At 46.0% G+C, this 12842-nt stretch overlaps 1 protein-coding gene across 4 annotated transcripts; it reads right to left on the bottom strand.

Annotated features, from left to right (window-relative positions):
• Positions 1 to 1449: 1449 nt before the first annotated feature.
• NFKBIZ (NFKB inhibitor zeta) lies at positions 1450 to 9892 on the bottom strand. Of its 4 annotated transcripts, none has more exons than XM_072884286.1 (12): positions 9572 to 9892; positions 8975 to 9114; positions 8028 to 8064; positions 7826 to 7932; positions 6939 to 7702; positions 6385 to 6490; positions 5910 to 6056; positions 5490 to 5553; positions 4676 to 4845; positions 3917 to 4027; positions 3631 to 3798; positions 1450 to 2979 (listed from the first exon to the last, which is right to left on the bottom strand). In XM_072884286.1, exons 1-12 carry the CDS (start codon positions 9801 to 9803, stop codon positions 2926 to 2928), a joined length of 2100 nt encoding a protein of 699 aa, XP_072740387.1. In that variant the 5' UTR covers positions 9804 to 9892; the 3' UTR covers positions 1450 to 2925. The 4 variants fall into 4 exon arrangements, with proteins under 4 accessions (XP_072740387.1, XP_072740397.1, XP_072740401.1 ...); XM_072884296.1 differs by having other exon boundaries at positions 7826 to 7929; XM_072884300.1 differs by having other exon boundaries at positions 8975 to 9166; positions 9633 to 9892.
• Between the last annotated feature and the right edge of the window lie 2950 nt (positions 9893 to 12842).

The following is a 12842-nucleotide window of genomic DNA, read 5'->3' as shown; positions in this document are numbered from 1 at the left end:
CTCAGAGGCCGCCAAACAATATACAGCCTTCCTCTCTCCATCACCTTACTTCAGCACCAAAAGCCATTTTTTGAGACTTCCAGCAACAAGTTTCTGCACACAGAGCAGGAGCACAGCAAAGGATCTGCGAGCACTCCCCTGAAGCACTCAACTGGCTGCAAGACGATTTTCCTACATTTTCTTCCCATGAAAGCTGCAACCAGCATCAGTGGAGCCAGACTGAACCTGTGAACCACTAAAAGCCTCACTGCAATTATTTGGGGAAGGGGTATAATCTAGTCTGCCATCGGGTCTGCCAGAGCGGCCCTGCTCTCAGCTCTTCCCCAGGAGCAAGCCTGCAGTGCAGTACTTCACTCTTCAACACAGAGGGGACTGCCTCACATGGTTCTTCTCTTCAGTAACTCTCCACAAAAAAGGTCCTTCTTCTAAGTATGCACCCAGGCCCTCCCCGCATCAACAAGTGTCTTGCTTCTACCACATTCTTCAGCTATCTCAAAGAATCACATCCTGTTGTCTGTCATGTACTTGGTACCTTCATTAATCACCTCCAGCTCTCATGCTGGGACGGTGAGCAGTTCATCCCCATCCAGTTTCTCTGGCCCGACATGACTCTGCAGGCCTGTGACACCTGCTGTCGGCCATTGCTTTTTTTTGCAGCTGAAGAGCCCTTGTCCATGCTCCCTGCAGGGAAGCTCCTCCACCCCTCTGGGCCTCTTGCAATCCTAAAACTTTCATCTGAGGGGACACCCTGACCACACACAGCAGTAAGGCAGGGCTGGACAACAGGTTTATACAACAGCATAGAAGCTCTCTTGGTCTTCTTCAGTTCCTTTCCTACAGATCCTAACGCTTCATCTGCTTTTCTTGACTGTTGCCATCTCACCAGCTCAGCAAGGACAGTCTGTGATGACGGTTCTTCCTCCTGGAAGGTCACGGCCAGCTCAGGGCCCATCCTTTTATTTGGGAAGCAAGGAGAGTCCTTCCCCCTGTGTACAGCCTCATTTGCTCAGGCAGACTTTCACCTGTGCTAAGGTGACTACATGTACCCAAGCTGCAAGAATTAAGGACTAAGGCAAGGAAGTCATGGGGAAAACATGACATTGTCAGACCTGCTGTCATTCTTTCAAGTACAGAAAGACAAGCGTTCAGGTAACAGCCTGCAATTTGGACAAGCTGGTGACTATTAACTCTATTTGGGGCACATCTACTAAACAGACAGGCAATACAACTGCATGGTGCATGACCCAACACACCCAAGCACCAGTTTCAAAACCAGCATCAAACAAGAGAAAGCATGAACAGTGGGATGGAAAGACTTCATTTCATCCTTAACAGATAGACCTTCAGCAGTCTCACAGTATTACCATGCTAAATCAGTTTTATCAAGCTTGATTTCATCATACATTATTTGTATCACAGACAGTAACCACCAAAATTTAATTAGCATGTTTATTCAAACACAAGTTACATGAGACCCTTCAAGAAACACATCACAACTAGGCCTCCACATACCAGATGTTTTTCACTTAAGCTTGTCTACAAGACATACTTTGTCAAAACAGCACAATCAGACTAATTAAACAGTTATGGCAGAGAATTGCGTGTGATGCAAAAACAGTTTTAGAGCAAAGACCAAAGAGAGAACATATTACTGGATTATAGCCCAGCATGGATCGTTCAGAAAGTGATAGGAGGAGGAAGTTTTCTCCAACAGAACACAAGTATACAGCATCATTAGTATACATTTTGCATTAATACCCATAATTAAAAAATATAAAAATGTTAACTTCAGATATTACTTGGCTAACCACTATACCTATAAGGTAAAACCATAAATGGACTAACTCTGCTTAGGAGGTGAAAAACACTAAGTCTCTAGAATTAACTAGAGCCCAATTCAGCAAACTACTTATGCATGTGCTTAAGTCCTACTGACACTAGTGGGGCTTACACATATTGAAGTATTATAATTAACATGGAGAGATTCCAGCATGCATCAACAGTTAAGTACATGCCAAATACTTTCACTGAATCAGGATCATATTCCTGAAAGTACAACAAAGTTATATACACTATGGAAGTCATGATCTTTCTCCCTCAATCTATTGTCCCATCAAAAGAAAAACCTCTATTGGGTATGAGAAAAATTGATACAGTCCCCTGAAGAATCATGGCTTTTCGTGTTTTATTAACAACTCCAAAAGCATGCACAAATCAGTGCTATGGACAGTCTATCTTAACTGTACTTTCGATCTTCAGTCTTTCAAAACAACAAAATTTACCTGATTTGCACCAGTATAGTATTAAAATTCTATATGCAATTTGCAAGTTCAAGATCAAGGAACTTGTTTCTTCAGTTCATTCCCCAAGCAATCAATAGATTCTTAGAACTATACAGCTGTACAATAATGCCAGTGACTATATACAATCATGCACAAGATACTGGAAGAAAGCTACAAAGTTACATAAATAAATGTTCAACTTCAAAAATACTTATCTTGCACTTAATATTTAAGTGTTATTAAAAACACAACAAAAAAAACTCTGCAATGTTGACATGTTATCAGCCCTCTCTAAATAAAAATGTTTCCTGTAGAATTGTCCTTGTCCAGAAGTTATCTGTATGGCTGCTTAAATAAAATCAGTCTTGCCGTAGCTATGAAATCCAGGTATCCAGGCAAATGTTCCACGTACTTGGGAATGAAACATTCCCATTTCCTCAGAGGAATTTGATTGTTGGCTTTTGGTTTTGTTTTTTTTTTTTTCACTCTTATATAACCCACTATATGATAGTGAACAAAATACTTTTGTTTCATAGAAACAACTAACATTTGCCCACACTGGGCAAATGGTCTATTTACAGATACATTAGGACTGCCTGACTGACAGTGAGTGTGAGTTGCTGAACTCCAAGAAACATGGAGCCTAAAATGGCGACACTCTCTGCTGAATCGCCTTCCCTTTTAGGATACGTCTTATCTGGAGAAGAGAAAAAGACAAAACATTAGTATTCATCATCCTAAAGTGAGTCAATCTGAAAAACTCCCTAGACCCAGTTCTGCATTCCTTATTTATCTGAGCCTAAGTTTTGAGTTCAGTTACACCAAACTGATCCAATTTTACAGCATTTGAACCAATGAAAGGCAACAGAATTCCTCAGCTGCTGAAGTTATTAGCTTCTTAGGTCAAGAGTCACCTTTTTCATCATGTGTTTGTATAGCTCCTAGGAAAAGGGATTTTCTTCATCTGTTATTCCGGCCTAAGAACTGCCATTACTAGTTATGACAAGCAACAAAAGCATGACATCAGGCCATACCAAGATGAACAAGAGAAGAGATATTACCTCCAGTATGTTGCAAGATTACAAAGAGAAAAAAAACTAGCTTGACAGGAAAAAGCTTTTGAGATGGAAAGAATAAAAGCTTCAAGTGAAACCTATAATTTCAGGTCTTTGTATATTCTGCCTGATCCTGACATTAAAACCAAAGATCCCTAAATAAAATAGCATTTGCTAAATCTTTTCCTTAAAAGCTGCAACTCAAAACCCAAAAGAAACTTTTGGAGATGAATAAGGCTTTTGTGTAGATCGGGACACATGGGAGCAGAGGAGAGGGTTGTTTGGTTTTTTACCTGTTCTCCTACAAGGCCATCAGGAACCAGATGAACTGGCTGCTCATTCTCCAAGTTTCTGGCACTTGGATCAGCTCCCTTACGCATTAGCAGGCGCACAGCATCCAACTGACTCACTCGATACTGCAGGCTGGCAGCCACATGGAGTGCTGTGTTGCCATTGTAAGCCTGGAGAAGACAAAGTAACTCCATGAAGGAAAGGCAGGAGCACGAGTCTCAGAACACTCACAGTGCCACACATGTGCACATCCCAGATTATATCTGCATTCCAGAAAAATCATCATACCTTTGCATTAACAAAAGAGAGACAGTTGGGCAGCTCCAAAAAGAGACGAATGAGCTCCAGGTTTGCTTCTTCTGCTGCCAAATGTAAAGCTGAGCGACCACTTTTGCGATCCTGTCAAAAAAGAAACTGTTAGTCTTCCCTGAAGGTGCTTCACCTATCCAGGGTGAACATGCCGACAAATAAAACAGAAAGCAGAGTAACTGCACAGAGCTGAACAAACATATTTGCACTACAGTTCACTGAAAGTCAATCTGAATATAAATTTTAGTATGAATATCTAATGAACAATGGACCAGATCTCATTTGGCAGTAAGCTTACATAGCCAAAATATCAAATGTTATACCAAGTAATGATCTGGCCTACCACAGACCTAAACTGGACAGGGAAGCAGTTTTTAATTAAAATTGGCAGTTCAAGAACAAGGTATCATCAGCACCCTATTCCTACAGATACCTCAGAGTGCTCCAAACATATTCTTACTTTTAAGACACAACCAGCTGCAGCCAGCGTAGCATCATTCTTAACCCAGAAATTACTGTCATCTCCCTCTTTCCCCATGGTTCATTTGCACTGATAATACCTTGTTCTGAATAAATGCAACATTATCATTCCACTTGGGTAAATTAAGCTGTAGGGAAGCTTTCAAATTAGTCTACGTCCTTTGTAATAAAGCTAAGATGTGGCATGGGAGAAAGGGACATGTTCTGCTTCCACATTCTCTCTGGATCAGGCACTTCAGACAAAGCCACTATACTTACTTTTGCTTCAACAGAGGCTCCCATTTGTATTAGAGTCTTGATGGTTTCTACCAGGCTCTTGTTTCTCAGCAGAAGCTCCTGGACCTCAGGGGAGTGAGGTGGCTGACTGTTTTGCAGTTCATGCAGCACAGCATTATGGGCCAGAACAGCACAGTGCAATGCTGTCAAACCTTAACATTAAAAAAAAAATCAATCATCATTAATGAACAAATGCAATACAGAAGTATTGACTGGCTGCTTGGTTTGAAGGATGGATAAAGGAGCTTCTCTCCCTGTCAAGCCCAGGGATGGTTCCACATTTGTGACAGGGATTGCTCTTGAATGGCTCGGGATTTGGGTTGTCTATCGACAGAGGAATTAAGTAGCAACCTACTGTGAGCTCTCAGCCAGCAGATAATAAAAGAATCAATTTCTGATGTATTTTTTTACAAAATGTACTTTAGAAAGAGCTATTATATGGAAAGTGGTTCAATTAAAACAGCTCTCTGGTGTCAGCGATTCTGGCTTCTGTATCCACCAACATATCGCTGGCACTCACGCATTTTTAACAACAGCCTATTACCACCTACACTCTCCATGCCAAACACAGCAATCGCATGTAAGAGGGAAGAGGTCCTGACAGGCATAGACTAACCATGGTTTTATCTGACAGATATGCCAACTGTAATGTAATTTCAATTGTAATTGTAAATTTCAACCTGGCAAAGATATACTCCGTTTTATTGCTTCTCAACCCAGGATAACAATTCACATCAGCAGCCATAAAACATTGTAGCATCCAGTAACTCTGTAAATTATAAACTCAACTACTCACCATCATAGTTTGTTGCCTCAAGGTCCACATACTGATTGCTTCCTATGGCTCCCTTTTGGATTGCCTACAAAAGTGGGAACAGGTATGCATTTAGGTCTTATCCAAACCACATATTGCTTCCTCAAGCTGGTATACAGTCTAACTGCAATGAAGTTGCAATAAATAATAGCATTAAGAGACTTATTTATTGTTTTTGTAGACTAGAGGATTCCACCAAATTACTCTAAAACATTGCCGAGAACCTTAATGTGAAATTCAGTCTCACTTTAAGCCATTACTGTAGAGCCCCGAGACATTCTCACAAGGCTACACAGAGAGAAAGATAAAGAGAGGAGTGGTGTTTTCAGAGTTTCCCAAGACAACTAATACGAAGTATAAGCGTTAACAGCCAGGGCAGAGCTACGCCTGCCTGGTTCTTACCTGAAGGACCTGGGCATGCCCCTTCTCAGCACAAACATGCAACGGTGTTCTACCCCAGCAATCTGTGGTGTTGACTTGAGCCCCCAAGCTAACCAAGTCCTGCACAATGAGATGCTGATTGGCAGCCACAGCAACCTGGAAAGCACTCTGCAAACATCGAGAAGAAAATTTAAACTATTAGTCATCTGATCTCTAACAGGAAAGAGCAACTAAAACAAATAAAAAGCCTAGCTACCTGGTATTATTTAAGCAGCGATTATGAATACCAGGAAGCCAGGACAAATGAAGCAGAGCACATAGTTTTACCAGCTCAAGGTGATCCCAAGAAATATTAATAGCTCAAGGTTAATATTAGTATGCAGGCTAAATCTCGGAGTTAATATTAAATAAGCATTTCACCACATCTTCCTCAAGGTCCAGACATGCAGAAGCACTCAGGTGCACAAAGCAGGTGCAAAGATTTTGAGAACCTCACCTGGCCATTGTGCTCTTTAATATCCAGCATGTGCAGGGCAGCCATCTTCCTTGCAAGAACATAGGAGAGAGCTCGTCGGCCCTGGGCAACTGCAATGTGAAGGAAGCTGCGGGGAAGAGGGGAAACAGAGTTATACCACCATACAAACCCAGGCTCAAGTCATTACAGAGATCTAAACATATGGGAGCAGTGTTACGATGCCAACTTCAGACCTCCTCTGGGTGACTAAGACAGGAACACAGGCACATTCTTCCCAGGGCAATTTAAAGCATCTAAATTAGAATCTTTTCATCCCCATTTACTAGATAAAAGTCTAACAATAAGTACCTGAAATTAGACAATACAAACACCTTATCTACTCAGCGTGCTGCAACTCTGTGCATTGCAGCCCATCAGCAAGACCACACATTTCACTTGATTAGCCAAACTACTGCACTCATGGCACAAACACTGCTAATGAACTGCTTCCATTACAACCCCATGGTCCACCAAAATGCAAACAGAAACATTCCACAGCCTTCCACATCAGAAACACCAAGACAAACAGCACTCACGTGTCTCCATCCGAGTCTTTCGCAAGGAACTGGTCTTGAGAGATGTTAGCCAGTTTGTTTTCCTCCTGCTCCACTTGCCATTGAAAAAATGACTTGCCCAGCTGCGTCGTGCTTCTGGCGATGTTTTGCTCAGGTAGAGAGACATTCAAAGTAGCCAGAGAGACACTGCGCTCCAGACTACCACAGATGTTATTGGAAAGCAAGCTGAAGTTCGGAGCATGGGGGGCAATATCAGCCTGCGGGTGGGCACTGGCCAGAGGCTGGAGGGGAGCAGAGATGCCCTCTGAGCCTTCAGAGTCATTCAAGAGGGAGGAGAAGCTCTGCGATGGGCAGTACTGCAGTTCGTGGCTCTCGAAGGTATTCTGCTGGTAGCCAGGAGACTGGTCACTGGCAGCAAACGGCCTGTACTCCAGGGAGGCATCCGAAGGATAGCTCTGTGACAAATCCTGGTTCTGGGATGGAGGGAACTGGTAATGCTGCGGTGGGTCAAGCATATGCTGAGAGGTGTGATCTTGGAAGGCTTGGTACTTCTGGGACGGGGAGAAAGCCTGTGTTCCCGGGCTGTCCTGGTACTGCTCACCAGGCGAGCTGTGACTGGAGACAGTGTGCAACCAGCTAACCTGCACCGTGCTCAGAGAAACAGGGCTCGCCTCGTTCTTGATGTTTATAATGTTCTGAAGCAGATCAGAATTGTTGTCGTGCTTTGGATCGTTTTTATGAATCTCCTCCATGTTATCCATAGAAGTTGGTGTCTGGGGTGGTGTCTGTCAGGAAAAAAGAAGAAAAATCAAAACAAGGCCCAGAAAGTTAAGAGGTATTACTGTATCTGGCAGTTTCTGATTACGCAAAGCAAACTGAAAAATAAAGGCGCAGAAAAAGTTACTTACCAGGAGGTGTGGGTGAACATTAGCTTGGCGTTTGAAAGAAGGTCCATCAGAAAGGAGCTCAGGAGCCTTTCTTTTGCCCCTGTGACCTAGTACATTCTTCAGCTCTGCTGAAAAGAAAATGAATTTAGAATCCATTTGGAAGTTACTCTTACAATCAACTTTTAAAATCTTATTGCAGGGTATTTAAAGAAAGGGGTTTTACCTGTGTACTGCTCGTAGTTCACCAATCCTCCTTGTGCCTTTTGAGAAAAATCCAATTATTCTATTAGTATAATGTTATTTCAGGAAAGAAAACACAAAACCAAGAAGAAAGAAGCAGAGACTTGCTTCTATAAACATAGAATATACCTTTGAATAATTCTAGTACATGATTGTCTAACCCTAATTTAATTGCTTTTAATTAAGGTTAGAAAATGGAAATACTTTTATGGAACTTAAATGAAAACCACCAATTTTTCTTAAGGGTTTTTAAGCTATTTGTTACAATACCACAAAACTCAAGAAAATTTAGAGAAAGAGAAAGACACTGTTCCTTACTGAGGTCTGAGGATTTTTATTTAAAGAAAAAAACATAAGCCAGCCAATCTTATATTTCTTCAATGCCATGGAAAAATTTCCCTGTGACAACACTTATCTAGGAACCCTGCAAACACACGCTCAGAAAGACTATTCTAAAAAGACAAAAATCTCCTTTAGTCTTCCCAGAACATCTTATATTTTTTTCCGTTTCTATCTTTTCAGACTGGAGGGGTCTGCCTTTATACTGTGCGCTCCACGCAGAGGAGCACAACAGCATGACAAACAATCCTCTGCTGAGAAGACTCCCTAACTCTTACACTGAATGACCTCATTCGAGTTAACAAGGAGTTTCTGTGGTTTCAGAACACAAACGTATCGTTATCCAAACTCCGTTTAGAAAATAAAGCTTATTAAGAACGTTTTTAAGCGCCACCTTCTCCCACAGCAAACCTTCTCACTAATTTCTTCCCAGCTCTGTTCTTCCATTACGTATTGTAAAGGAAAAACACTGACTCCATCCTCATCAGATAAAGCAAGCTCGCTTCTAGCGTTATCGCATGCCTTTTTTTTTACTACCAACTTCAGTAACCATTAAAAGCAACTATGTCAGTGCCGAAAAATGCTGGTTACCTTGCCCTCCTCCGTGGCGGAGCCCGAGGACATCTGTTTGCTGCTCCTGAAGTGCAGCAGGAGCTCCTTCACCGAGTTCTTCACACGGACGCCCTGGAAAGGTCCTCTGTGCTGCTTTCCCCCCGCCATGTGTTGTTCAACTGTTGAGACACGAAAACAAAACCCGAATTTAAGCCACTGACTCCGTTCCCGCTAAAAAAAACAAAGAAAAAATCAGTAAAAACGGGGACGCTTGCGGAAAACCACCTAAATCCCCGCTTTCGCGGAGGAGAGCCGAGGCGAAGCCCCCCCGCACCCCTCCGCCACCTCCCGGGCGGCGGCTCCCGCCGCTGCCTCCTCACCGGGGAACCCCCGCCCGCTCCCGCAAGGCTGGAAATACCCCGGCGCGGGGCACGCTGCGCCGGCGAAACGCTCCTGCCCGACGCCGAGCTCCCGCTCTTCACCGCTCCGGGGGGTTCTAAGCCCAAAAGGGTCCGCGACCGGCCTTCGCCGCGGCTCGCCCGGCGGCGCCGGAGCGGGAACCGCGGCTTCGCGCCCTCCCCCACCGCCCCTCCCCCGGGCGCAGGGGGCCGGGACCGCCGCCGGGGCACGCCGTACCTTGCAGCGCGGGGCGGGCGCCGCCCCGGGGGTCCCTCCGGCCGCCGCCGCGGCTGCTCACCGAGAGGTCCGAGTCGGAGCCCGGCGAGCCCGGGGCGGAGTGCGCCGGCGAGCAGCTGCCCTCGCTGGAGTGGGGAGAGGCCCCGTAGAAGTAGGCGAGGTTGATAGGGCTGCTGAGGGCGCCGCCGTCGCCGCCATCGGGCGCCGCGTCCCGGCTGCTCTCCACGATCATGGCGGTGCCGCGGGGCGGCGGGCGGCGGCGCAGGGGGGCGGCGGGCGGCGGAGCGGGCGCAGGCGCGGGCACGGCCAGGACTGGGCGGGCGGCGCGGCGGTGAGTGGGGGCGGCAGCGCTGGCAGCGGCACTTATAGCGGCTCCGCCCCCCGCGGGGGCGGGGCCGCAGCGGGGCGGGGCCGGGGTCGCAGCGGGGCGGGGCCGCGCTTCCCGTAAGGGCGGTGGGAGGTGGCCGCGCCCGGGGCGGGGCGGCGCGAGGCGAAGAGGGCGGGGCGAAGAGGGCGGGGCTCGGGGCTCGCCCCTCCCCGCCCGGCGCCCCACCGCGCCCGGGAGCGAGGATCCCCGCCGGGGCGGGGATGATGGGGCCGATGGTGGGGCTGGGGTGGGATGGGGATGATGGGGACAATGATGGGGATGGGGTTGGGGTGGGGATGATGGGGATAATGGGGATGATGGGGATGGGGTGGCATGGGGACGATGGGGATGATGGGCATGGATGCCACCTCGCACCCTGTCCTCCAAGATTGCCCCTGGAGGCCTCCCACGGCTTTTGCAGCCCCCGCTGACAACACACGCCACCCCAAATTTCCACCGTCTTGTGCAGCTGCGGAGATGGAAACCACGAGCATCGCCCTCAGCCTCCCGTCGCTGCTGATGCAGGCTCGCATCCCCGACCACACGTTCCCCTCGCCCCAAGTGCGATGGCGCGGGAGTGTTCACCCCACTCCTGCCAGGCCTTGGCTCCGGGAACGCGGGCTTGGGAGTTCAGGGATTTTTTGGTTATGTGCATCAAGTGGGCAGCATCCAGAGAGAAGGGGAACATGAGCAGTTACTCACAACAGAGATGAGTCATCTCTTTTCCTCTGTTATCGGAGCATGTAGTAGGCAGGAGGCAGACACAGAAATTATTTTGGTTTTAGGTTGCACCATACTGCGGTGGCAAAGCCTCTCGGTCGAGGCCGGCAGGGAGAAGCGGGTAAGCAATACAATGCCGAAACAAAAAGTGGGCGAAACCGTGCGCCTGAGATTACTGTTAACAACACTACTGAGTTATTACCAATATTCACAGGGGAGACTTCTCAGATTTCTACTTTTCAAACAAATATTTCTGCTTTCCTCATTTCCACTGAGCTCACCACCTTCCACAATACGAGCGTGCACTTTTGTCCACGTGAGGTTGCAATTAAGATGTTTTTAGCACCACGGCTGCCCCAAAAATTATGTAGTAAAACAACAAGGTATTTCTAAAGTATATTATGCAAATTGGAGGTCTATAATTTAGATTATTATACACATTTTAATTGTATTAAAAAACATGGGACAGGTGCAACACAAAATTATATTCATCAGCCCATGAGGAGGCAGGAGGGAATTACTTTATATTATTCAAATATTTCTTTCGCTGCCAGGTGAAGGAAGGGTTTCACTGGGAATTAGCTAGGCAGTTTTCTATTCCAAAGACTGTTGTTTTATGCTGTAGATTGAATTTATGCAGTCACAGTAAAATTTGCAAACGTAACCCATAAAATGAAATCAGACGCCAAGTAGTACCAGAAACAGTATCGTCTAATAAAGGTAAAAATTCGCTTGCTCCCTAATCAGCAGCTATCTCCCAAGCGCGTGTTCTCACTGATTTCAATGAACACCTTCATGCAAGTGAGGATTTGTGAAATCAGGCCGTATGTTTTAAACATGCAAGGAGATGGTTCTCTGTTGTTCTTCAAGCCTTAGATCTCAGTTACGATACCTTAGCCTTAGGTAGACACTTTAAATGTTTCCCTGTTGAAAAGCACTTGCTGCTCAGAGACCCTTTAGCCCCCGAACGCTCTTTGCACGCTCGGTGGCTGATGGGAGGACCCACAACCCAGCTTTCCGAAAGCAGATCCGACTGATCAATCTTTGCATTCGCATCCCTGCCAGGTAGCCAGGAAAGCGAGTCGTTTTAATCTAGCCAGAAGGGTCTCCAACTACGGCAGCAAATGGATCTTGTCTTCTAACATGCAAATGGTAACACGAATCTGAGAAGTCTATAATCCAGAATATTAGATTTGGCACCATAGTTGTCTGTAATTCCCTTAAAAACATCAAGATTAAAAGTAGATTTCAAACCAAAAGTGGATTTCTCTCATTGTAGTCCTACCGTGTCATGGAAGGTCTCTAAACCACACGCAGGCAGGGACAGACAGCACCTTTATCCTTGCTATTCAGTAATTATTTTGGAATGGATTTGACTGAAGATTAGTCTCTGTGTATGAATGAAAACTATTCTATAAAACAACTTAATGAGCTTTTTGTCTTGAAGAGGGCATGGAATCTCTTTTTCTTGTCTGTTCCAAAGTTTCTACTCTACTGAAGGCTGAATTGCTGACTTGCTCTCATCTTACCAAGTAAAATCCACTTCGGGCAACACTCTGATACCTCAACTCATACTTGTTTCATCAGCAACGTCTTATTTGTCAGGTCTTCTGGCATAAATCTACTCCCAGTCAAAGCAGATTAAGACAAGTCTAATTCCACCAAGCTCTGTAACAAAAGGCTCTTTCAAAAATACACACACCCATCGGTTGCACAAGATGAGCTGGTTCCCAGCAGCCTTCTACTCTCAAAGCACTTCCATACAAGTTACTGGTAGATTATTGCTACATCTACAAATTGTAATTATTAATGCTGCAGACCTTGAGCATCTCTTTTTTAGCCCAAACACTACATAACATCTGTGGTGACCCAAACCCCGTGAGGCATCTTCAGCCTGAGAAAGTTCCTCCTGGGCAGGGTGGTGACCACAAGCCCTTGTCACCTCTTCACCTGACGGGAAACCTGGCGCAGCCCGTGCGGACAGCAGCAAGCTGGGGAAAAGGGGAGTCAGCTGGGAAGGCGTTGCAGGGCTGCGGTGTCCAGGTGGTTTCAGCTTGCTCTGGCCGGGCTGTAGCGCAGCGAAACCCATCAGCCTCCAGAGCTGGAGAAGGCTGCGAGGCGAGCGCAGAGGAGGATGCCTCAGCTCCCCCAGCGCTGGCCTCCCAGGTTTTTATTGCACCACCT

This window comes from Ciconia boyciana, chromosome 1, assembly GCF_034638445.1.
Source record: "Ciconia boyciana chromosome 1, ASM3463844v1, whole genome shotgun sequence".
Classification (NCBI taxonomy): domain Eukaryota; kingdom Metazoa; phylum Chordata; class Aves; order Ciconiiformes; family Ciconiidae; genus Ciconia; species Ciconia boyciana.
This window is presented reverse-complemented; position numbering and strand designations above follow the sequence as displayed.

Excerpts from the sequence above, each read along its gene's own strand:
- NFKBIZ (XM_072884286.1), bottom strand. The coding sequence starts at position 9,803 with ATGATCGTGGAGAGCAGCCGGGACGCGGCGCCCGATGGCGGCGACGGC. Across the intron at positions 6,491-6,938 it reads AAAGACTCGGATGGAGACAC|CTTCCTTCACATTGCAGTTG; the intron begins GTGAGTGCTGTT and ends TCTTCCCCGCAG. Across the intron at positions 4,846-5,489 it reads TGAGGCAACAAACTATGATG|GTTTGACAGCATTGCACTGT; the intron begins GTGAGTAGTTGA and ends TTTAATGTTAAG.